Genomic DNA, 27,665 nt, shown 5'->3' on the forward strand with positions numbered 1-27,665 from the left:
GCATAAAACATGCTTGGCAATTTATTTAATATCCTAGTAGACAAATTCAATGTGGACACATTCAAGAATGTAACAAATACAGATTATGAACATTGAGGTCACAACTTTTCAAGATTTGATTAACAAAAGAAAGCAAAACAATCGTTTTCAAAGAATCCCACAAATACCTATAAACAGAATATGTACAATACATACAAAATCTACATAAAAGAAATGATTGTAAAACGTCTTTTAAAAAGGTTGTAAACCAGTTCTGCTACAGACCTTGTCCGAGACGAGAGGTATATCAATTTTACAGGTAGATCTGTGAATTTCAAAACTCTCCCTAACCAATATTCATATTTGCCCTTATCACAATATTCATATCACAACTGTGGTGCATCATATAACAAAAGGCATGATGCGCGTTTTATCCAAATCCATAAAGTCATGAGAATAAAAACTCAGAATATTTACTCTTGTAATTTGTAAACATTATAGGACATATTTGAAGTTTTGACAGTCAATTTTTTTGAGAGTCACCTTTTATGGTGCACAAATTAACCTACATGACTGTATGAGATTTTTGATAAGATTTTTCCCCAATGTGAATTTATGCTAACATGTTCAATCAGATTCCCAAAACCTTTGGAAAAACAAAATATTAAACATAAGGTTTAATCAAGTCTTACATTTTATTAAAGTCATGCAGTCCACAATAATTTGAAGTAAACAGACTAAATTAATTAAACAATAAAACATATACCCCATCTCACCTTTGAACTTAATTATTGTGTCAATGCAGATATGAGTGGCTCCTACACGTGATAGCTTAAAGCAACAACAATGTTAGAAACAAAAATAGAAATGCAGCATTACGTTTTTCCAACTGTTTTTACCTTAAGGCTTGAATTTTCACCTCATGTTATTACATTAAACATGTAAAAGTGTTATAAGACTAGTGAAAATTACACCGAATTGATTGAGCGAGTGAATTGAGAACTTTTAAAAGTGAAAATATTAGGACCAGAGTGGACTGTGGATACGTATGCAAACTTTTTAACATTTAAAAAAATGATAAAAGGTCTGCAAACCCCCCCAAAAAACAAACGTAAGAGAGGAAAATGACATTGATTTGCTTTCATTTCTGACTCCAGTAAAATGATAATGTGCGTAACGCCCTGAAGGAATCAAATCTAAGAGATCTAAGTGTGAGCTGCCAAAATGAACCAAGTCAGAATAACTTAATTTACTAAAGTTTGCTTGGAGAGTTTTATATGCAACAGACATCCCTGATCAGTCATTTTAACAGTCTAGAAAACTGAGCATCGAAAAAAAATCTGTAGAAAATTGCTTCCATATCAAATGATGCTTCATCACAAAATGACTGAGGGAACATTTAGGCAGCTAATCGTCATTGCTTCATCATCTGTTTTGTAGAATAGCTCTCCGTTGTACTATTCATCAGATGTTGATTTTTCCATGGTGACAAACAGATTGCTCGACTTGTAAATTCAGGTGAGCAGCTGTTTAGTTTCTCACGTTATTCAAATTTGTAAGGAATGCTTGAATGCACAATAGATACAAAACACTCAATATCTCATTTGCATATGCTGCTTGATTTAAAGTTACCAACAAAAAAAATAAAAATCTGGAATTCCTGAGATAAATCTGAGAACCAGATACCATATAATGAATATGAAAAAAAGAAGGAAATGTTTAAAACGAAATGACTTTAGCATCCTATACAGCATGTACGAGAACAAATCCATATGCACACACAAACAAAACCACATCAGGTGATGCACCGTGAGCGTAACAACAGAACAGTCCCCTAAAGTAGCGACTAACAAAACTTAACACTGGCAAAAAAAAAGTAACATGTGAACACACAGAACCAACTGTCATGATAAAAAACATGAATGCAGTTTACCAGACTCCGTTTCTCTCGGGCAGCTCTTCTGTCGTACACTTCTCGGTCATTTCCTGGCAGAAATCAGTCGTCACACTTGAGCTGGCCATGTGGGAAGATTCTGACCTCTCAGAGGTGACAGTCTCTTGGGGCGGCACAGCCGCTCTCTCCACTCTTAGGTGTGAGTGTGGTGGTTTGACTATGGCCTGGCAGTCATTTGAGCCTGGGGACGACACCACGCTGTCGTGTGAGGTGAGAGTGATATCTATACTGGTGGGATTGGGAGAGATTCTAAGGTCTGGACCGGATGAAACTGGGTCTGAGTGTAGATTATACAGAGATTGAGACTGTCCTGGACTCCGTTGTTCTTCCCTACAGACCTCCTGAGACAAAAAGGAGAAGTTTTCCCACAGCTCCCCCATGCAGATCTTCAGCTGGCTGCGTTCGGTTAGGAGCTTCTTTCTCTCGCAGACCTTGCAGAGGAGAAACACGTGCAATAATAAAGGTGATATAGAAAAATAATGCAATAATGAAGGTGATATAGAAAAATCTAGATTCTTGTGAAGCATGCAAGCAAATGCTCTAAGGTTGTTGGTGCAGCCTACCAGTTTGTGAATCTCACGCTCCAGGTTCTGGATGCAGTCCAGCTTTCTCTTCCTGCAGCGCTGAGCTGCGATGCGGTTTTTACAGCGGCGTCTCATGTTGTGGATGAAGTCTAGCTGATCTGAGGTCAGTGTATGCATCTTTATCATCAGCTGAAAGTCATTGCGTGGAAGCTCTGTGATCTGGTCTATTGAGAAAGGCAGTTTCACCTGCAAGTTTACAGCATATTAGAGTTAAGATGTATTTACTGCAGCATATAACTTCACATACAGGAAGAAACTTAATATTAACAAACAACAATTACATATATACTTACAGTATGTATATGTTTATATTCTGCAAATTTCACACAACCTTCACAGAAAATATGGAACTTCACCACTAGATGACACTGCCATCTAACTTGTATGAAATATTTTATTTATTTGCATTCAGGCTTAAACTAGAAAACTAAACTTCAGGAAACTCAAATATAAAACAATAAATTAACAATAAATAGATAGCTTCCACAAAAATGCTATTTAATGCTAAAATTATGCAGTATCAGATCAGTCATTCTGTCAAAATGTTTAATCTTACACAGTTTAAGATGAAAAATTATGTCTTTTATTCAGCAAGGATACTCTAAAGTGAGAGTACAGACATTTATGATAAACAAATGTTGTTCTTTTGAACTTTCTATTAATTTCTAATTCATCAATAGAAATATTAATTTCTGTTTTTCAAAACTGATCATTTCTGATGGATCACGTGGCACTGACGACTGGAGAAATGGCTGCTGAAAATTCAGCTTTGCTATCACAGGAATAAATAATATTTTAAAAGATATTAAAATAGAAAAGTTTTTTAAACGCGTTTCAAAATATTACTGCTTTTACTGTATTTTCAATCAAATACATGCGTTAATTTCTTGACAGATTCCATAAAATTCTACATGGTATGATTATTTAAAACCACTGTAAATTTAAATTTCCTTACAGATTAGCCACTGGGTTTAAGTTTGTTCTTTAACCCTCGCTGAAGGATTTTAGGTGTGTTGTAAATATATGCTTGTAATAAGCTACAGCAAAGAGCTTCGGTTTCTTTATAATGTTCAACTAATCACAGCACAGCTCTGAAAATGTCATGCAAATGAAGAGGAGCACAGGACACATGATGGTTCAATTACAAATTCTGCGAATCGAGTATTCTCATTTCCATGCAATGACAAAGATGAAACCTGACTTAAAACTCTGCCGAGGGAGTTGGTCATAGTAATCACCATGACGAATACTCCCTCTCTCTGCTGTGACCTTGTGCCACTGTTCAGTCTGTGTAAAATGGAGGTCTATATTTAACCGCTCTACTACAGAGAGCTCTATAATAAGGCTAGAATGACAGATTAGGCTTCCAGCAGCACAGGCACGTTTTCTCCTCTCCTTCTCTCTGAAGTCAGGTCGTTTCTGGGAGAAGGCACTCATACTGCGAAGTAGGGCTCATCTGTTAGCCAGTGAGGTGAAGCGGCCCATCATCAGATGGGAGCCTGGGGGCTGCTGCCCCACTTCTGTCTGGGGACCTGCAGCTGGGAGCTTTAAACTCAGGCAGAGTGAAGGGCAAAATAAAGACGGCTATAGAAAGACTGTTTCTGAAGAGATTTCTAAACTATATTGGGTTCAAATTTTTTCATAACCTATTTTTTTCTTAAATTTGTGACAGATAAAAAAAAAAATTGCATGGTATTACCATGGTGCTATGGACATGTACTATTGTATATACGTATATACACTATTGTATAAACGGTGTGCGTATATCTGCTATTTTACAACAGAAGGAAACTCATTCAATCAGACTTTAGAACCTGAAGCTATCAGTTTCATAATGCTGCAGTGAAATATCTGGCTTTATATGGATCTGCCTTCAAAACATTCTGAGAATCCCACAAAAACATCTTTGTAGTCATTTGTATACTGACAGCAACAACTCAATTGGGTCATCAAAAATCAAATGACTAAATGAGACAGCAAATTACCATACACAGATTCTTGAACTGGCAATGTGTCAGTGTTGTCAGGAGGAGGAACTATTATGTCATTGGGACCTTAGGAACAAGAACGGCTCCGAGCTTATTGCCATGGCAACCCTCCAGTGTTTGCCAAGTTAATGCAGCTTGATTCTCAATCTCAGAAGCTTGGGAATCAAATGTGGGAATGTTTTGTAATGATAATATTTTTCATAATTATTTAAGGGGATTTTGCATTTTAATCGGATCAAGAATTGGATTTGAACTTGTTCCCATCAAAAGCTCAAATGTCGACAACGTGTGCCAACAACTGCACAGGGCTGGACTGTTTGGGGGAACAAAAAAATAATAATAATAATAACCAAAGTGATTTTTCTGATAAAAATAGTGAACACAATATAAATTCAGCATTTTTTTAAAAAAGCTCCAGGGTTGCTGTGCTTGTCTGTAGGGATGCACAATTCGGAAAAAAAGGCTGTGATTATATACCTATATGATAATAATATAAAATAATATGCTAAAATAATAAAAATTACAAATTAAACAAAATAAGAAATACTGCTATTGTAATATTTTACTGAAAAACAAAATAGTATTGAAGAAAAATATAATAATTTTAATTTACAATACAACTGTTAAATTACAATACTACGATAGTAATACTTTTGGACTCATAATTTCTTCATTTTCAGTCATTCAAACAACTGGGCTTTGATGTTTAGGTGGAGAAGTTCTTCTCCTTTCAAGTCTGGGAAGATGGTTGGCACGTGGTAGGTTGCTAAACGCACGTTTAAGCAATCGAATGAAGCTGCTGAAAACACTGGATCATGAGCTACTCACGTGTGAATGAGCACAGTGCCATGCTACACTCTGAAACATGCAGCACTGACATAAATGTTTATGTATTTATGTATGTAACAGTCTTTGTGATTTGATAATTGCAATAAGCCATTTCTCGATTTCAGTTTTACTTTGATTAATCATGCAGTGCTACACTGCAAGTTTTAATATCAACTTTGTTATTTATTTGGGATACAGAATGTGCAACCTTAGTGCAACTAATATTTCCAAACATATACCAACCTCTTGAGTGTGCTCTTTGGTGGGAAAGGATTCACTATCTCCATCGGAAAAAGATCCAGATTCGTCACTGGAATTAGTGTCATACGACTTCTCGCACTTGATCTTTGGTGGCCCCGACATGCTATGCTCCTGGTGTTCAAGGGCCAGACATCGTGCCATGGTGGAACAAGGAGAGGTAGAGAGCTCAAACTGGGGCAGGCTGGAAGGAGATCCTCCACTGCCATCTTCAGCGTAGGAGTAGGAAGAGCAAGAGCTGGAGGTTCTGATGTGGCTCTCGGCACGAGATGAACGGGGACACATTTTAATGGGCACCGGACAGCTGCTCTTTGGCCGGCGACGGTAGGGCAATGTGGGCTCTTGAGAGACAGAAGTTGGAGACAGTGCTTGGGAGCAGGGGAACGACTGGCTGGAACCTGCCCATAAGTCATCCGGGGTCTCCTGGCCCAAACAGCTCTCACCCGGATAGGAGTGTGCGGGTGCTGCAAGATGGTAAGGGGCTCGAGAGGAGAAGATGACACTTCTTCTGTCATTCTCCCGTTCAGAATCTTGGGAACAGATCCTCACAAAGGAAAGTGACTTGAGTGACATGCCATCGGTTAATTTCTCAGCGTTCTTTGAGGATGTCACTCCAAGTCCCCCAACGAAGGTCTGATAGTCTTTTTGGAAGTCGTATGGAGCAACTTGTGGTTCTCGAAGGGGAGAGGTTCTGCTGGTAAGTTGCAGATCAGTGGTAAGACCATGATCCGAAGACGTGACTTCCTTTTTAAAAAGGGAGCGCAGGCACACTGGTGAACGCTTGCTCACAGGCAATTCGATGGGCGTTGAGCTAAGTTGTCTTCCTTCAAACTCCATTTCCATCTCCATCTCACTCCCTTTACCACCGACTAGACCATCCTGCTCCAACTCGGACAAGTCTAGTGGCACACAGTCTTCCCCACTTGCTGGCTCTGCTTTAACCTTGGAAAGATCAAGGCCTTGGGCATCGCTGCTGGTGACGGTATCCTGCAGGGAGCCGTGTAAGCTTGAAGTACTGCTGTGAGAGGAGGTGGTTGCATTGTGCTTAGCAAGAACCTGATGGTACTTTCTATATTTGGGATAACGAGGGAGGTCAAAAGTTGGAGGTTGGCCTGATTGATGCAGGTTGTTGGTGACTTTTAATTGCTCAGCTTCAGGGTTCAGCCTTGATCCGGACAGTGGTGGTTTGGAGTCATTTGGCTGAACATTTGCATCCTCTAATCCATTATCATGATGGTTCTGAACCAGAGTCTGAGGTGATGGTGGATTCTGGCTGGTCTGCATGCCATCAGCCTCACTTTTCATCTGGGCCTGTAGGAAGTGGAAGCAGGAGTCTTCGAGGTTGTGCATTCCCAGGAATTCGGCACAACCCATGACATCCTGGATGTTATCCCTGTTGAGCAGCAGCTTGGCTGTGTAAGCAAACTGCAACAGTGGGGTAAAGCCTTTCTCCGTAATCTATAAAAAGAAAATAAAACAAGCTGATATTTCAGGGTCATTCAGTGGTATTTTAATAAATTAAAGCGGCACTTTTGTGACATTTTATTTGTTTCCCCCAAAACCAATTATATTGTTACTCAAGGTTTCCTGCCATCATTACGATACATTTTCTACCTCCTTTATGAAAATTACAAAAGGCTGTTTTACTACTGTACCTTTAAGACTTGGGTAACAGTGATGCACTGATATTTCTTATTAATGGTAGACGTTAAAATTTGATAATACTGTCAGTGCCAATAGCCTCATGGTCAGTGTAGCGACCAGAGTTTGAAAACCCTTTTTGTGGTTCTTTGCTGATCCCGCTCCCCTCTCTCACCACCCAATGATTTCTTGTCTACTCTATACTGTCCTGTCCAATTAAAGGCATAAAATAGCCCATAAATAAACTAGCCTCTTAAAAAAAAAAAAAAAAAAAAGAACAGAAAAACTAAAATAAGTGAATGTAGTTATGATAACATTACAATATGAATTTTTTTTTGTTTATTTTGATATCTTCCAATGATAACATTTAACAGTATTATTAAACTAACATTTTTAAAGATTAAGCGTGTTTTAGATGTTGACAATGGTCATTTCAAAGTAAAAATGTATAGAAATTAATATAGAAGTATTTATATTAAAAAAAAATATAGAAATAGGACTAATATAGAAAAATAATTAAGATTATAACTAATATAGAAATTAAATCAGAATCGACTGATATTTAGGTGCACACAACTGTTCAACAGTTTGGAGTAATTAAGAAGTTAAAAAAAAGTTTGTGAAAAAAGTCTCTTATGCTGATCAAGGCTGCATTTATTTGATCAAATGTTTTCTATTTAAAATTTTTTTTTAATGCAATTCATTCTAGTGGTATCAAAGCTTAATTTTCAGTTGCCTTTACTCCAGTCTTTAGTCTCACATGATCCTTCAGAAATCATTCTAATGTGTTGATTTGGCGCTCAAAAACATTTGTTCTGGTTAATATTTTTATGAAAACCGTGACCACAAATGACTGAGAATATTTAGCTTATCCTCAAATCACATTTTATAAATTGTGGTGTAAAAAAACTGCATCTATGCTACAAAGTATCTGTACTTCCTATTCAATGTCTCACAAGCTTTATGTCAAGTAATAAAATGAAGTGAACTGCATAGTGTCAGGAACAAAAATAAACCACCCTTCTCATCACTTTCAATCACTCTATCACTCTCGCAGGTATCCATGAATGCTCAGGGCAGCGCAACCACATCAAGTACATCATCTTTAAAATAGAAAGTCATTCTGCTGAAAATACAGCTCCCCCAGACATTCAGTCAGTCTTCCCAGAGCTGCTAATAAATAGAAAAGCTAGGGGAGGGGGAATGCTGAGCATTCTGTGGATCTATTTTCAGCTGGCATCAGCAGCTGCCGCCTGCAGAAGCATGTCTTTATGGAAGCCAAGTGCCATATGAGACTCCTTTAATGTTATAACCAGCAATCCTAATGAGGGCAGCATGCAGGGACGCATGTACACACACAAAGCAGAAAGCAGAGACTCCACACTATAAAGCAAGAGGGAAGCAGCTCAGCATGGCTCTGAGGAGAGAATGAGATATGAAGCCAATTTCGTGGTCATTACAGAATACAATTTGACATTAAGCGTTTTGAAGATGAACGATAATTAATATATAAGCAGAGGCAAATGGGGGCCTTCTGACATATCTGGGATATTGTAATATAACTCTGAGCTTTGAGATCGCAAAGCACCTAAAGTATTACAACACAGATAATCAGCCATGAATAAATCATACTTCCTCAAGCACAGTGAAGTTCTGAGTTGGTAAACAAGATAAGCAATTATGCCAACTCAAAGCTGCAGACGATGAACGTGTTTTCTTCACTGACACATTCCTGTCGGACTTCTCTATCTATCTGTACACAAAGGAGCACATTTCTTGTTTTTAGAACATAATATTCCTAAAAGGAAAATATTTTGATCAAAAAGACAGTAAAACAGCAATAGATTACAACACATAACTAGTGGTGGGTGATATACTGGTTCAAACGGTAAACTGGTTTGATCTGCAAAGATCGCCAGCGGCCTCAAATTATTTTTGTTTCACATTCACAGTATGTTCTCAACCTCTCATGCAGCCTGTCTGCTGTTTTTGTTTCGTGCAGATGTGTTTTATGTAGTATAGTTTCACAGGGTTTAAGTCAGACCATTCTGTTTTTTGTGATAAATAAAACGCCACAGTCCTAAAAAAAAAAAAAAAAAAAAAAGTGATAAAGATTTTTGGTCAAACCACCCACCACTACACAGATGTGAACATATTATTATTTTAAATTTTACAATTTATCAGCCATTACTCCAGTCTTCAGTGTCACATGATCCTTCAGAAATAATATGTTAATTTGGTGCTCAAGAAACATTTATTATGATCAAGTTGTGCTGCTTGTGGAAATGTACCAGATTCTTTGATGAATAGAAAGAAAAAAACAATAGATTTGTTTTGGTAACATTATAAATATCCTTACCATCACTTTTGATCAATTTAAAGTGTCATTGCTAAATAAAATGTATAATTTATTTCAAAACAATCTTATCTTTATAACATTTCTTGTTATTATTAAATGTTAAAAACAGTTTAAGATTTATAATATAAACTGCTTAATATTTTTGTGGACACTGAGATACAACCCGAATTCTGGAAATGTTGGGATGTTTTTTAAATTTGAATAAAATGAAAACTAGAATTTCAAATCACATGAGCCAATATTTTATTCACAATAGAACAGATAACATAACAAATGTTTAAAATGAGAAATGTTACAATTTTATGCACAAAATGAGCTCATTTCAAATTTGATGCCTGCTACAGGTCTCAAAATAGTTGTGACAGGAGCATGTTTACCATGGTGTAGCATCTCCTCTTTTTTCAAAACAGTTTGAAGACGTCTGGGCATCGAGGTTATGTGTTTCTGGAGTTTTGGGGTTAGAATTTGGTCCTATTCTTGCCTGATATAGGTTTCCAGCTGCTGAAGAGATCGTGGGCATCTTTGACGTATTTTTCATTTAATGATGTGCCAAATTCTCTATAGGTGAAAAATTTGGACAGCTGGCAGACCAATTCAGCACCCGGACTCTTCTACTACGAAGCCATGCTGTTGTAATAGCTGCAGTATGTGGTTTTGCATTGTCCTGCTAAAATACACAAGGCCTTCCCTGAAATAGACGTCGTCTAGAGGGGAGCACATGTTGCTCTAAAACCTTTATATACTTTTCATCATTCATAGTGCCTTTCAAAACATGCAAGCTGCCCATACCGTATGCACTTATGCACCCCCATACCATCAGAGTTGCTGGCTTTTTAACTGAACGCTGATAACATGCTGGAAGGCCTCCCTTCTCTTTAGCCGGGAGGACACGGCGTCCGTGATTTCCAACAAGAATGTCAAATTTGGACTCGTCTGGCCATAGAACACTTTTCCACTTGAAACAGTTCATTTTAACCCTCTGGGGTCTGAGGTGATTTTGGGGCCCTTGAGATGTTTTGACATGCCCTGATATTTGTGCTTATTTCAGCTACTTAAGCCTTAGCCTACAGGACACAACAGCGCTTCTAGACCATGTTCACATATGGCTTTCTTTTTGCATGATAGAGCTTTAGTTGGCATCTGCAGATGGCACGGCGGATTGTGTTTACCGACAGTGGTTTCTGGAAGTATTCCTGGGCCCATTTAGTAATGTCAATGACAGAATCATGTTGTTGAGTGATGCAGTGTCGTCTGAGGGCCCGAAGACCACGTCATCCAACAAAGGTCTTCAGCCTTGTCACTTACGCACAGAGATTTCTCCAGATTCTCTGAATCTTTTGATGATGTTATACACTGTAGATGATTAGATTTGCAAAGCCTTTGCAATTTGACGTTGGGGAATGTTGTTTTTAAAACTATTCCACAATATATTTACGTACTTTTTACCCATTTTCACAAATTGGAAAGCCTCTGCCCATCTTTACTTCTGAGAGACTCTGCCTCTCTAAGACATACCTTTTATAGCTAATCATGTTACAGACCTGATGTCAATTAACTTAATTAGTTGCTAGATGTTCTGCCAGCTGAATCTTTTCAAAATGTTGTGCTTTTTCAGCCCTTTGTTGCCCCCGTGACAACTTTTTTGTGACCTGTAGCAGGCATCAAATTTGAAATGAGCTCATTTAGTGGATAAAAGTGTAAAATATCTCCGTTTAAACATTTGTTATGTTCTCTATGTTTTATTGTGGATAAAATATTGGCTCATGCAATTTGAAAGTCTTTTAATTTTCATTTAATTCATATTTAAAAAATGTCCCAACATTTCCAGAATTCGTTATTTTTTTTTTACAAATTTGTTGACAAATAGAAAATTCTAAAGAACAGCATTTATTTGAAAGGGGAACTGCCTTTTTTTAGCAATTTAATGTTTCCTTGTTGAATAAAAGTATTAATTTCTTGAAAAACAACAAACTTTTAAACGGTGATGTATATTCAATTTCAAAACATTTTCAGATGTTACTCAATTCCATGACTTTTTTAGATATTCAGACAATTTTATTTTTCATGACTGTGAAACTGTTCACAACATTCACTCTAAATGCAATCATAAATATTTCAAAACATTGTGTATTGAAATTATGTCTTTTAATTTTTCAGAAAGGCACAGTTCTCTGCTACAAATTGTCTGATTAATTGCCTTATAAAAAAGGAAATAATGGTCCTAAAACTGACCAATAAAGTGAATAAACAAAGAAACGACAATAAGGGTGTTTATATGCAGTAAATGCAAGGATTTCAGAGATCTCATATCTCCCCTCTTCTGACACAGCTGGGATTTTTGTGAGGTTTTCTGTGCAGGTCATTCAGGTGCATCTTTGCAGGCTGTTAATGTATGCTGAATCTGTACCCCTGCCAAATGAGGACACTCACCTTCTGTGGTAGGTTGATGACCGGCTCATGTTCCGTCTGGCCCCTGAGCAGCAGGGAGAAATACTGGCTACAAGCTGCCAGCACTGCCCTGTGGGCACGGATCTCCCTCCCCTCCACCAGCACCGTCACATCACACAGGACGTCCTGCTTCCGCTGTTCATTCAGGCACAGGAGGATGTTGGCACAATGCACTGTCGACTCATAGACATACATGGGAGCTTCAGGCTTCTCCTCCGTAGACATTCCTTGCTCAGAGCCTATGGATGAAAGTGACATGACATGACTGCACATTATTCAAGTTTCAAAAAATATTTATTGCACATATCTTATGGAAAGCTAGTTTAAAGGAAAAAAAAAATGCTATTCATCTCAATGGCAGTTCTTCAAATTCAAAAAAGCTTTGTCTATCCCCAAAGGGGTAGAAAATTATCTTTAGACAAAAGGCTCAGACATACAAACAATACAAATAATCGTCACAGCAACACATTACATACATCCATCCATACAAAAAAAAAAAAAAAAAAAAAAAATCATTTTAAGATCCTATTTAAAATACCAATCACAGTTGGGATAAAGGACTTCTTATACTTGGCCCTTTTCACTAAAGGCACTTTATACCGTCTGCCAGAAGGCAGTAACTGGAAAGAACTATACAAAGGATGAGAAGAGTCTCCTACAATAACAAAGGCTTTCCTTTTTGACGTCATAATAAAAAGATCAGAAAGAGATGTTTGTTTCTCACCAATTATTTTACTCGCCACATTTATTATCCTTAAGAGTTTATTTTTGCTTTTAACAGAGAGAGAGTTGAACCAGGAAACAATATTAAAAGTAAGAACAGATTCAATGAGTGATTTATATACAACCATCAAAATGTCCTTTTCAATGTTAAAACTCCTCAGTTTTCTCAATAACCCTAACCGTTGATAAGCCTTTTTAAAAACATTATCTGAATGCTTCTCAAATAAGAATTGTGAATCAATCTCTGTACCTAAATATTTAAAAGACCCCACCTGTTCAACTTCCTCTCCATTAACTAACAAGGTTTCACAAAGTGCTAGTACACCAATAACCCCACAACACATTTCTTTGGTTTGACTAATATTAAGCTGCAAAGAACTCTTCTGTGTCCAAGTTGTGATATAATTAACAAAATTAAGGTAAATATCTAATGACTGAATATCCTTTACACGTCCCACTAATGCCATATCATCTTCATATTTTATAAGCGTCAGATTATCATTATCACCTAATAATATTATTATTCAAAACCAATAATGGACAGTTACACAATTGCTGAGGCAATCGCACAGATGTCTCAAATTGAGCCGATGGCCAATTAGCAGCATGTGTCAGCTTCAAAAGTGGCCTGATAATTAGGACTTTGATATGTGAATTTCCAAAGCGACACTAGTAGAGTTTCCAAGAGGCTGTAGTCACACATAAACAGCAAAAGTTTTAGCATACAGTATCATGGGTAATGGTCTCAAAAATAAAATAACGTCAAACAAGCACACTGAAGCTCATATACTGACAGATGATTACTTTACAGGGCAGTTGCTACATAAAAAAGGCAAAAAATGTGTTGCCAACTGTAAAAAATATGAGTTTATAATAGTATGGGTAGCCATCTCAAGGGAGTCTAATGATGGCTCTGCATGGCCATATAATGGCAAAAGAATATGAGCCTATTTTGCAAGACCAGGTTGCAATAGTGGTAGCCTCTGTTGCACTATTCCTGCCGTTCCCATTTTCAAGATAATAACATCCCAGATGCTTAAAAAAACTGATCTAAACATAATAAAGGGAAACGGATTTATGGTAAATTTTGAAATGTAGAAATTAAGTAATAATGTAAAAGTCTTTAGCGTCACTTTTGATCAATTTAATGCATCTTCACTGAAAGTGTATTTCTTACAAAAAATGTACTAGTAGCGTATAAATAATTATTCTATATGATACTGAATATAATTTTCAGTATTAATGATTTTACCATTTGATGATGGTCAGAAACCAAAAAAATTCAGAAGAAAAAAATAAATAAATAAAATAATAAATGAGACAAAACAATTAAACAAATGTTGTATTAGCTAAATATCTTAGAAAAATAATCAATAGAATAACCCACAGACTGCAAATTATAAAAAATATTATTGATATTTTGATGGACTACTTTTTCTAAGTGGAAATTAACAAACAAATAAGATCATACAATAATTGTAGTGTATATTACGGAATATAATTTTCAGTATTAATGATGATTATATGTTGAGCATAAACCTTTTGATAGTTAGAATACCAGTTAAAGCAAGAAAATGAAAATGTAAAACAAGATATAATACACATAAGACTATAAGTGGAAGTTAATCAATAAGTAAGATAATAACACCAATGTCCATATTAATTTGATAAGTGGAAATATTTACTGCAAGTCATTACTTTATAATAAACTCCCTGAGGATGACCTGATCCAGATTTATTTTGTGATAATGATCGGTTGACCGTGCTTCATCCCTCACATATACTTCTACAACACAAGATGTGTTTTCTGATCTATTATCACACTATGTTCATTCCTAGAGACAGTGAAAAGCTGAAAGGAGGAACTAGTAAGGGGGATATTCCAATTATTGTGAACCAGTCTAGTGAAGATGAGCTGTTGAATAGCAATTGCTCACTCTAACACACAGCATTTCAGCATCTTGGCTTTGGTAACTTCAGCATCAGCTCATGAATCATTAACAGAACTCCCAATAAAGCACATACAGAGCCACTCACACTGACAGAGAAATGTCTGATAGCAGCTGTCACTCGCTTGCTCTACCCACACTAATGAGATATCACCGGCATGTCAATTCATTCAGAGATGCTGCTCTGAAAAGGAAAATACCATGCAAATAAACAGAGGGAATTACAGCATGTTTCATCATTAACACTGATGCATAACGATGTCAGACAACCATGACCATAATGCAGATGAGCGTCATTACAATGGCGTATGAAGTATCATGTATTGTGAGTGTTGCATATGCAGTACAATGAACTGGGTTATCAAAAGACAAATTACTCAGAGAAAAGTGATCCACTGACAACTCATTCAAGTGCAAAACTACGCTTAACTGTCCGGTCGCTGTGGAAACAAACCTACCACAGAACTAGCCTATTCCGTTTCTGCTCCTCCAGGACTGAATGGAAATATAATTAGAAAGCATTTGTTAAAATGTCCACGATGCTGACCAACCCTGCAGTTTTGCTAATTTATGAAGCCCCTAATTCCCCGACCTAAATCCATCGCCAACACCAATATGGCTTAATATGGAGGAGTAATAATTCCTTTGATGGAAAAGAGACTGCAATAAGCATGTACACACTCTAGTAACAAACTGTAATAAATTGCATTGAACATATATACAATGTATAATTCAGAATAATTAAGCATAAACAGACATTAAACATTTTGAGCACAATTCTTTTTTTCAATTTGACATCTCTAAAGAGAATGTGAGTGAAAAACGAAAAAAGGAAATATTTATTAATTTTTTTTCTTATACAATATTTTTTTAAATCTGTTTCATTTATACACCACCAAGCTGTTTCAAACCTGTATGAATTTCTTTCTTCTGTTGAACATTAAAGAAGATATTTTGAAGAATGTTGCCAAATAAATAGTTGTTGGTCCCCACTGACTTCCATAGTATGGAAAAAATGCAATGGAAGTCAATGGGGACAAGAAACGATTTGGTTAGCCACATTCTTCAAATATTTTCTTTAATGTTCAACAGAAAGAAAACAAACTCAAACAGGTTTAGAAAAACTTGAGAGTGAGTAAATGGCAGAATTTTCATTTTTGGGTTAACTATCTATTAAAGTTTGTTTAAACATTTAAACTCAACAAAAATTTCAAGAAAAGAAGTCCATTAGATCCCACATGGACAAACATTAAATAATTGATTACACAGCACAAATGTGGTTACCCCATTTTTAACACAATCACCAAGACATTAATTAAAAAGTACATATAATTCAAGGCCTCCTACTTCAGGGGGTAATATGGCCGTTATGACCACCAAGAGAAGCCTGGCCTAATTTCACACTGACCTGATTACAGCAGCTCTTCCTTCAGTTCCAACCACTGAAGAGCTTTCTGAAAATAATGGTATGCTGTATTTTAAAAGAAGCTTAAGTGAGATGGTCTAACATGCTAATAAGGAGAGACTATTAGTCAATAACTTAAATAATAAGATGAAATGTTACTACAACTAAACCAATGACATTTATAGAGACTGCTACAGTCCAGATTTCCATTTGTATTTCAGATCATAATCTTTATATAATGTAATCTATATATAATGTAATATATAAGTGCTGTCAAATGACTAATCACATCAATATAAATACACATCCATGCATGTATATATTTAAGAAAAATTTTATATTTATATATTAAATATATTTATATAATATAAATTAAATGAGTATACACTAGTGCTGTCAAACGATTAATCGCGATTAATCGAATCCAAAATAAAAATTGTGTGTGCATAATATATGCATGCATGTATTTTGAAAACATTTACATCTATATACATTTATATTCTTATACTTTATATGATATACACTATAATATTATTATATATAATAATACTATATATAACATTTTTCTTAAATATATACATGCATGTGTTTGTATTTATATATACACATAATTAATATACACAGTATACACATTATGTAAACAAAAACTTATTTTGAATGCGATTCATCGTTTGACAGCTCTGGTATAAACATACATGTGAATACATATACACATAATAAATACACAGATATATTATGTAAATAAAAACTTTTATTTTGGATGCAATTAATCGTTTGACAGCACTAATATATATTAGATAGACAGACAGTCTACCAAACCTAAATTTAAAGAAAGAAAAAGACATTGTTAACCACTATACCACACCACTAACTGTCATTGGCCTACACGTGAACTCTGTGCATGCCTGATGCTCTGGTTGTGAGAACAGTTGATGAGCATATCCTCGTAAAATATATAGGCAAACCGCTATCTGCAGATTCCATGAGCTAATGTTCTGTGTTTCAGGACGTGGCAGGCTGCTGGAGCGGCGATCCAGTACTGCCTGATGCTTTAAGCCTGCAGGTCAGGAGAGAAAACCACACACACAACCAAACAGAATGACACAACACCTCAGATAAGAGCTCATCTTGGGGGGATTTTCCAGCAGGAAACTCGACAATGACATCATTAGTTTCGACAATGAACTATTGTGCTCAAAATAAGGTTAGCTGTCTCTCTTTCAGAGGGTCACTGTCATATTCACAAGCCAGTATAAAGGACGTGAACAAATGGTGTTTGAAAGAATGGATTCCTTTGAAAAATGCAAGCTATTTTTGGTACTCCGTGGGAAATGTCCCACGATGCATTCACGATTGCATTCACATCTAGCTCGTTCAGTTCCCTATGCAAGTTGGACACAAAATGCCAATGTAAATTGAGCCAGTACACTTATTCATATGAATTAGAGTTCTACAAATTAGTGTTGTTTATTCAAAGGCAATCAGGTGTTAGCTAAACAGCTGAAATATCACTCCTCAAGTCAATCAGGGCATTCCTAAGCAGGCTTTCTAATGTAAAGATAGGGGGTGACTCCATGCCAGAGTATTTTGGGCACTGGTTTCTGAAACAGAGCTTGAATGAATCATGGTTTCCCAGAGACTGAAGTGAGAAGTGACTCATAACTGTCTTTAATATGGGCAGAGGCAACCGTGACACAAAAACACAGCAAGTAAGCTATAAATATTCACAGAAGCTCACAGTGTGCACAGTCAGCAGATGGCGAGGCATTTAAAACATAGATCATGGATATTTTAGACTAAATTCACAACTGTGCATTACCATTAATTTGCCATAAATAAGGTGTGTTCATAGGTACATAGATTAACTGTGAGATTAAATGTTTTTGCTCACCAAAGCTGCATTTATTTGCTCAAAAGTAAAAACAGAATTATGAAATATAATTACAATACAAAATAAATGCTTTCTATTTGAATATATTTCAAAATGTTTTTTATTCCTGTGACGCAAAGCGGAAATTTCAGTCTTCAGTGTCACATGATCCTTCATAAATCATTTTAATATGCTGATTTGTTGCTCAAGAAACATTTTTATGGTCATCAATGTTAAAATCAGTTGTGCTGCTTAATATTTTTGTGGAAACTGTGACAAGTTTTTTTTAGGATTAATAGAAAAGAACAGCATTTTGACATACAAATATTTTGTGACATTACAAATGTCTACATCATAATTTAGCCTTTGATCCATTTAATGCTTAAAAAAAAAAAAAAAAAAAGTATTATTTTTCTGAATAAAAGAAATAATTTCTCTCAAAAATTTATATTACTTACCCTAAACCGTTGATTGTTTTGTTTTTTGCACAAAAATATTTTATGGCAAGAAAACTGTCATAAGGAATCAGATGATGCTAAATTAATAACTGAAGCATTTTATTGAAGGAGATAGTTTATGCAGATACATGCAAATAAATTAATTTATAATTTATAAAAAGTCTAATAGAAATGTGTAGAAAATATGCTTGACAGTTTGACAACTAGATCAATCATTTTGCATTTACCGTAATGATTTATACAATGACTTGATGTTTTGAGGGGTAAGTCTATAGCACAGAGAACTATACATTTTGAGCAACATGACATTAGCAACTGATAATGTAGGAAACCACAGAGAAATGTACATACAGTAATCAGTTGCTTGAATGTACCAAAGCAATCGCAACTTGTTCATAAACTTTTTATGATGTGCACAAGTGACTAGATGATGTGGAAGTAGTTTTGAAAATTTTATTTCTGATCTGAGAAATGTACCAAAGCCACTGAGAAAAACTGTAAGCTGACTTTGGCTCTTTTATCTATCCATCGAAGGTTCTGATTGGTGTGTGATAAATTTAGACTCCTAATGTTTCCACTTGGGTAATTGTGTGCTGATTGAGCTGAAACTGTGCAGACTTGAGTGAACAATATTGAATGCTAGTGCTTTCTAAATGATCACATGGTGTAAGCACTGAGAAATGTATTTGTGTGTAGAGTTTTGCAGTAACAGTTCACTAAATCTGACTTGTGTGTCAAAGCAGGGAACAGTGTTTATAGTTCAGCAAAATGGGTGTGCTTTTTGAAAAATAGCGTTATGGTTTTTAAATTTTAGTTCAAAAGCCTGGTTTATAGTGTTTTAGCAATTGAGAAAAACTGTAAACAGTGGAACTTTTTTCTTATTGCCTTTTAGAACTTATCTAAACTTGAGCAATGCCTGACAACACAAGAAAACTAGAGCACTCCCGATATAATCAACAAAGCTGCCTACATTGTGTGCACATTGCAGTTTGACTTCATACTGTTGCGGTCTATACAGTTTGCTTGATTAAAACTGGGGCATGCTAATTTTGTCACGTCATGTCGCTCGCATGTGTAGATGGGATGTCAGCATGACCAAGGCCTGGACATCCTTTCTAAACAGATGGTAATTGAGGCCAGCATGGGAGGCAGTAACCCTCTGAGGGTGACTGATGGTTCAGCCAGCAGGTTGCACCTGATTTTCTCCATACAGTAAAATATCATGAATTTCAAATGAATATCACACAAGTACTGTGGGCTCAAATAGCTTGCAAGAAATGATTAACATAATCAACTAGGAAACACCGAAAAGCTTTGAAGATTTCATTCTTCTGTGATCTCACAAACCGATTGCAAAACATCAAAAAGAAGGAATGCAAAAAAAGCGAAAGCTGAAAGGTTTGAGCGCTTATTAAAATTTCATCATGCTCTACAAATTTGACGAACATAAATACACATTTGAAGACAGATTATTACTTTTTATCCATGTAAAACAAACTAAGACCTGAACGAAGGCATGTCAGGACAACAAACTGTTGAGAAACGTTAAAAAGCATCTATTATTTTGGTGGAATGAACTCTTTCTGTACTAACGAATGATATTTGACAAGGTAGCTAATGTTTGCAAGAATTTCTGACCAGAAATGCCCGCTCCCACAACCTGCGTGTTCCACTTTTTTTGCGTTGGGTCCCACGGGAGCCCAAACCCAATGCAGCCCTCTACTCCAAACCATGTTAGGTAGTGTCCTAAAAATGTATTCTGATTCTGTTGACTAATTAGGCAAAACTATTTGATTAATTAAGGCCTTGATTTATGAGAAATTCCTGGTTGCAGTCTCAATTCCTGACACATTCAATTATTCTCCTTAAACTGCGGAAAGTAATATTACAATGCCATTTAGAATCACCGCCCTGAAGTTGAGCTGAAGTTCACTGTTGTCATTTCAATAGATCTTTCCTAAAATAAGCACAGGTATTTCAATCCATTGGAAATTTCCTGTCACTCCATTTTCTAGGATGTGGTCTACACCTCTCTTATTTCAGGTGAACCACTGACATCACATCTCGCCTGAGGTATGTTTCCTCGGTCTGCAGCGAGAGTATAACTGGACCGCTCACTTGAAGTCAGTCAAAGCAAAATATAACAACAAAAGAGGTAATGAAATTCAGTGAAATCTAGGATATTCATGGTCAAATTACGCATTATGAAAAGGATAGTTCCAATTCTGCTAGTTGATTGTTCAATATGTTGGCATGTTGTGCTTAAAGGAATATTTCTTAAACTTAAAATGAAAATTTACCTAGGCCATCCAAGATATAGAGGAGTTTGTTTCTTCTTCATAACAGATTTGGAGAAATTTAGCATTACTTACTCAGCAATGGATCCTCTGCAGTGAATGAGTCCAAACAGCTTATAAAAACACACAATAATCCACACGTCTTTCTTTAGTCCATCAAATGTCTTGTGAAGAGAAAAGCTGCATGTTAGAAATAAACAAGTTCAAACTGTTGTTTCCGGCTAAAACAAGTCTTCTATCGATTATATCGCTTTCTCTAGTGAAAAAGTCATCTCGTCTGGAACAATATGCACAGATCAAGCAATGTTTACAAGCAAAACAGTCTAAAACAGTTCTAAACAAATATGTTGGTGGATTTTGATGTGAGAGGACAATAGGGGACTTTTTTTGAAGCGTTATTACGGACTAATATTTTGACCAAAAGCAATAGTTTAAAGTAAAAATGCCTTAATGATTGAATTGTTTATTACAAAGGTGCAGGTTTTCGTTTCACAGGAAGTTAGGCCTAATTGATGAACTGGAGTCATGTGGATTATTTCTGTATTTTTGTGATGTTTTTATCAGCTGTTTGGACTCTCATTCTGACGGCACCCATTCACTGTAGAGCAGGGGTGTCAAACTCAATTCCTGGAGGGCCACAGCCCTGCAGAGTTTAGCTCCAACCCTAATTAAACACCTGATCCAGCTAATCGTGTCCTTAAGGCTTATTTGAAAACTACTTGGTTTGTGTGTTGGAGCAGGGTTGGAACTAAACTGTGCAGGGCTGCGGCCCTCCAGGAACTGAGTTTGACACCCCTGCTGTAGAGGATCCATTGGTGAGCAAGTGATGTGATGCTAAATTTCTCCAATTCGGTTCTGATGAAGAAATAAACTGAGGGGGGAGTGCATTTTCCACAAACTTTCATTTTTGGGTGAACTATTCCTTTTAAAAAAATGTCCTTTAGCTGTAACTACATTCACACTGCTACATCTTGTACCTTAACTGAACTACTACAAAAACTAGAAATAACGGCATGAACCGCATGTGTCATAGAGAGTGTGACCAAAGAGTTTATTGGGGTTAAATGTAACCCAAATGTCAAACTGAAACCCCTACGCATTTACTGCTTACTACGCAGCTGGTTTCCTGCATTCATATTCAGCTGGGTTACTTTTACCTAAGTCAGCTGATGACCTACTTCAAACAGAGGATAAGAGTCACAGCTCCTCTTTCATCTGTCCGTCAAAGCAGAAGATTCCAGTAAAATACAAAAACCGCAGCGGTAAGCATCATGACACTTATATTCAAAGAAATAATAGAGACGAGATGGGGGTGTAGCTGGAAATTTGTGCAAGCTACTTAAGCTTGAACGCATCTTGAGGCTATACATTTGGATTTGCAGACTGAAGCTGCAATGGCTGAGATATGCATAATTTCATAAAATGCATGGTAACATATAGAACTGTCTTGGGATTTTTTTTTTTTAAACTTGATTCTAGCAGCTTCATCCTGCACTACTAAAATGTACTATATAAATACATTAATGAATATTTATAAACTTCACTCCACTAAATCATTCAATATTAAGTATATATATATATATATATATATATATATATATATATATATATATATATATATATATATATATATATATATATATATATATAAAAATTACATTTATATGTTGCAGATGAACAAACTGCTGTATTTTGTATAATTGAAATATCCAAATTTTTCATTTATTTGTATTTTTAAAAGACAAATATACCAAATATTAGGATTGTTTTATTCCAACTAATCTCATGCCCCCACCCCAAGACCCACTATTATTGAATGAATGAATAAAATTAATAATATTTTTTTAATTTGACAAAAAAGTAGTTCAGGCCAGTCATTACAGCAATATTTCCCTTATCAGATAGTCCTGTGTAATTAAAAATAAACAAATAAATGTCCTTCACCGCTAAGGAAATCTTTTAATAGCCCCATTAGCTGGGTTTCTGTATTCTCTTGGATTGCGTCAATGTCTCAGACTAACTGTACTCTTGCTGTCCAACAGGAAGTGAACCAGAACTCAACAGGTTCATCAAGTCCACATAGTTAATAAATGACAGCTGTGGCCAAGTGCATTCCAGCCCCATTTCTCTCACCCTTTGGCCCATCTGTGGCCATTAGAGGCATTTGTATTATCATATCATGACCTGGCACTTCATTATTAGCTTTAAATCACAATATGTTTTGGTACAGAGGTATAGAAATGACTTGACTGCAATATTGTGGTAATATCGCAGTCAGCCAAACTGAAACTAAATGAGCAAAAACAAAACTCTGAACACATCAGTCAGTGATTTGATGGTGCAGAGATTATTGAACACCATTGCAGTGTTATGGCCTATTGGTGTTTGCAGCATGCAACACTGTTATTAATGCTCATACTATGGGTTAGAGGTTTGCATAAATGTGAACATCATGCTAAAGACATGAATTATAGCTCAAATTATGACTGAGGAAAAGGCTGCTATTGCTTTTCAAAGCAACTGAACAAGATCTGCTAAAATGTCCAAAAGACACTGAAGGATGGTGTTTTTGAATTGGGCCAGTAATCGAATTGGGCCAGTAATCAAATCAAGCAACCACATACTGTACACTAAAAAACACTGAAAATACTTTAGACACTGTCAAGCAAGTATTTTGGCTATGACTTTGTTTCTAAAATCTGCTGATGTTGATATGTACAGTGTAGCTCTTACACTGACAAATAATTCAGCTTCCATTGTTGAACATTAAGGTCACACATATGGTGACTCAAGCACTTCATGACAGAACCAGAATTCAGTTTGCATAATCAAACAACTGTATTACGGCAGCAGTTTTCAGCCAATGAAGAAACATCTGCTGTGTTGCAAACACAAGCAGAAGACAAACATCTGTTTCTCAACTGGCGATAAGCGACAAACCCACAACTGCTGACAAAACAGGTGCTTTCATCAGAAGAACAAACCACTGTTACATGACTAAGGAGATGTTTCTGCACAGTCCACAGTGAAGATGAACCATTGATTAGTCATGGGCCATTGATTTGACCTGCTAAACACTTTTTGGAGATAAAATCAGGATGAAAACTAAAGCAGATTCAAGTCCCAAGCCAAATCTTTTACGGTTAGAAAGATCCTGAGAGAAATGAACATCTGTAATCGGTACTGCAGTGCAGTTGAACCTCATTATCACATTCAGACCATGATTTCTCATGATATTACCACACTAAGGTCACAGCTCTAAATAAAGATGCAGGTAAGATGTTCAAAAATGTTAAAGAAAGAGCAAATTTAAGTTAAAAGGTAATGGTGGATTTTCTATCCATAATCAATCTGAATATTTCTAGAATTTCTACAATGAGCACAGGAAATTAGCTACTCTATATGCTGCACCACAAAGAGCTGTGAACATCTCATCTCACAGGACGTGAACCACAAACACCTCATCCACCCATTAACTCTATCTTTACCTTCCTTGCTTAATCTAAAATGCATCAAATCTGGGTCTGTGGTGCAACGCAACTGGTTTCATAAAATGTAATAGATAGGAAAATGATATATTTCAGATTTTGTAGCATAAGTGTTTTTAAACTGGTCTAGTTCAAAATATAGTAATAAGAAAGCAACAAACACAAGCTAAACTTGGCAGAGTGACTGTAAAAATTCACAAAGCCTCCAACCAATGCCCTCTCGCACTTCTTTCATTACAACATAGTGCTGCAATTCCTCTACTTTTTTTTTTAAGTATGTTTCAACATCCCTACTTTGAAACAAATTCCAAATATAAGAAACTGCAAGGAATAATTAAGTCTATTATTTCTTGATTTATGTTTTCATTGTACCAAAGGCTTGGTTATCAGCTGATCTTTACCAGCTTTACTTCCTCCAAAGTCATCACACCTCTATTTAAAAACCTGAGCATTTCCAGATAATTCATGCTTTTATAACATCAGCATTAGCCTAGGCAAGTGCTCGGTCAAAACTCCAACGAAGTCAAAACGGAGTAACAACACCAACACTGAGGAAAAATGACTTTTAAGTTCTTTGATCAAATTATTGACTTAAATTTTCAGTCTGTTTTCTATTAATTTTACATATTGTCTAATATGTATTGTCTAAGATAATAGCTAGATATGTATTATGGTTTCATATTTGCTACACACACATATATATATATATATATATACATATATACACACACACACACACATATACACAGTTGGGCAAAAAAGTATTTAGTCAGCCACCAATTGTGCAAGTTCTCCCACTTAAAAAGATGAGAGAGGCCTGTAATTTTCATCATAGGTACACTTCAACTATGAGAGACAGAATGGGGGGAAAGAATACAGGAAATCACATTGTCTGAGTTTTAAAGAATTTATTTGCAAATTATGGTGGAAAATAAGTATTTGGTCAATAACAAAAGTTCATCTCAATACTTGTTATATACCCTTTGTTGGCAATGACAGAGGTCAAACATTTTCTGTAAGTCTTCACAAGGTTTTCACACACTGTTGCTGGTATTTTGGCCCATTCCTCCATGCAGATCTCCTCTAGAGCAGTGATGTTTTGGGGCTGTCGCTGGGCAACACGGACTTTCAACTCCCTCCAAAGATTTTCTATGGGGTTGAGATCTGGAGACTGGCTAGGCCACTCCAGGACCTTGAAATGCTTCTTACGAAGCCACTCCTTCGTTGCCCGGGCGGTGTGTTTGGGATCATTGTCATGCTGAAAGACCCAGCCACGTTTCATCTTCAATGCCCTTGCTGATGGAAGGAGGTTTTCACTCAGAATCTCACGATACATGGCCCCATTCATTCTTTCCTTTACACGGATCAGTCATCCTGGTCCCTTTGCAGAAAAACAGCCCCAAAGCATGATGTTTCCACCCCCATGCTTCATAGTAGGTAAGGTGTTCTTTGGATGCAACTCAGCATTCTTTCTCCTCCAAACACGACGAGTTGAGTTTTTACCAAAAAGTTATATTTTGGTTTCATCTGACCATATGACATTCTCCCAATCCTTTTCTGGATCATCCAAAAGCTCTCTGGCAAACTTCAGACGGGCCCGGACATGTACTGGCTTAAGCAGGGGGACACATCTGGCACTGCAGGATTTGAGTCCCTGGCGGCGTAGTGTGTTACTGATGGTAGCCTTTGTTACTTTGGTCCCAGCTCTCTGCAGGTCATTCACTAGGTCACCCCGTGTGGTTCTGGGATTTTTGCTCACCGTTCTTGTGATCATTTTGACCCCACAGGGTGAGATCTTGCGTGGAGCCCCAGATTGAGGGAGATTATCAGTGGTCTTGTATGTCTTCCATTTTCTAATAATTGCTCCCACACTTGATTTCTTCACACCAAGCTGCTTGCCTATTGCAGATTCTGTCTTCCCAGCCTGGTGCAGGTCTACAATTTTGTTTCTGGTGTCCTTCGACAGCTCTTTGGTCTTGGCCATAGTGGAGTTTGGAGTGTGACTGTTTGAGGTTGTGGACAAGTGTCTTTTATACTGATAACAAGTTCAAACAGGTGCCATTAATACAGGTAACGAGTGGAGGACAGAGGAGCCTCTTAAAGAAGTTGTTACAGGTCTGTAAGAGCCAGAAATCTTGCTTGTTTGTAGGTGACCAAATACTTATTTTACCAATTAATTCATTAAAAATCCTACAATGTGATTTCCTGGATTCTTTCCCCCCATTCTATCTCTCATAGTTGAAGTGTACCTATGATGAAAATTACAGGTCTCTCATCTTTAAGTGGGAGAACTTGCACAATTGGTGGCTGACAATACTTTTTTGCCCAACTAATTAATTATATATATATATATATATATATATATATATATATATATATATATATATATATATATATTCACAATTTATTTATTTTGAATTATTTTAGATATGTTAGGACATCAGGCTAACGAATATGGTAAGGAGAGGGAGTAATTAACTGATTTTTTATATTTATATTTTACTTTAGTTAATGTCCACTTGAGAGGGATGAACACACAAAATATTACACACAAAGGCATTAAATATTGTCTTGCTGAATCACTGTTTCCCATTGTCTCAGTCAGAGTGCATCCGGTCCAACCCATAATTGCACCTGCCATCTACAGTACCAGAGACTAAATGCAGCAGCACTAACCTGCAGATCTAAAAATGTACAGTCAGTCAGTCAGAGGAGCTGCACTGACATCCAAAAACGTTGACGTAAGCTTTCTGTCTGTGCTGAGACATTGCCTCTTACGCGAGGCATAGACCACAAACAACAAGACGCTCAAACCAAAACACACATAAACTGTAACAGGCGGCTTGGTCACTCACCTAAACTTTCAGTCGTTCCCGCACGAAGATGTTCTGCAAGACGCCTTCACATGGTCTCCATGGCTGGAGGAGCGTGCAGAGTTATTGTTTTCTCTGAAGCCGGAGGAACGGTGTGTTCAGTCTCCTCCGTCTATGTTGAGTTACATTCGAGCCCGCGTGCTTGTGCTTTTGCTTTGCTCTTTGCTGATTGTGGCATTTCCAGCACGCGCCTCCTCTAAATTGCTACATTGTTGACATTGGGGCGATGACGTCATGGCGATGCGCCCATAGTAAAAAGGGAAAAGATAGCACGAAACATGTGTTTCACAATTTGTGAATCTAACGATCAAGCGAAGTAACATCTTCACACCTGTAAATTAATCAAGTGTATAAGCGAATAGGAGAATAACGCATTTGGCGTGGTAATGATTTCATAGATAGTGAGGTTTTGACACCTCGTATTGACTTAAGCCCTCTAGAAAAAAAAAAAAAAAAAAAATTGTATTGTTAATTAAATTGTTTGGTAACACTTTACAATGTGTCATTTGTTAGCATTAGTTAATGTATTAACTAACATGAACACAATGAACAATGCATTTATT

At 36.5% G+C, this 27,665-nt stretch overlaps 1 protein-coding gene across 1 annotated transcript; it reads right to left on the reverse strand.

Moving 5' to 3' along the window:
* Positions 1-27,275, reverse strand: LOC306850110 (transcription regulator protein BACH2-like). Its single transcript, XM_079385556.1, has 5 exons — positions 27,085-27,275; positions 12,022-12,278; positions 5,577-7,049; positions 2,497-2,703; positions 1-2,364 (listed from the first exon to the last, which is right to left on the reverse strand). Exons 2-5 carry the CDS (start codon positions 12,262-12,264, stop codon positions 1,909-1,911), a joined length of 2,379 nt encoding a protein of 792 aa, XP_079241682.1. The 5' UTR covers positions 12,265-12,278; positions 27,085-27,275; the 3' UTR covers positions 1-1,908.
* Positions 27,276-27,665: the final 390 nt, after the last annotated feature.

The sequence above is a fragment of the Barbus barbus genome, assembly GCF_936440315.1.
Source record: "Barbus barbus genome assembly, chromosome: 30".
In the NCBI taxonomy this organism is placed as follows: Eukaryota; Metazoa; Chordata; class Actinopteri; order Cypriniformes; family Cyprinidae; genus Barbus; species Barbus barbus.

Excerpts from the sequence above, each read along its gene's own strand:
- LOC306850110 (XM_079385556.1), bottom strand. The coding sequence starts at position 12,264 with ATGTCTACGGAGGAGAAGCCTGAAGCTCCCATGTATGTCTATGAGTCG. Across the intron at positions 7,050-12,021 it reads TCATCAACCTACCACAGAAG|ATTACGGAGAAAGGCTTTAC; the intron begins GTGAGTGTCCTC and ends TTCTTTTTATAG. Across the intron at positions 2,704-5,576 it reads CCAAAGAGCACACTCAAGAG|GTGAAACTGCCTTTCTCAAT; the intron begins GTTGGTATATGT and ends GTAAACTTGCAG.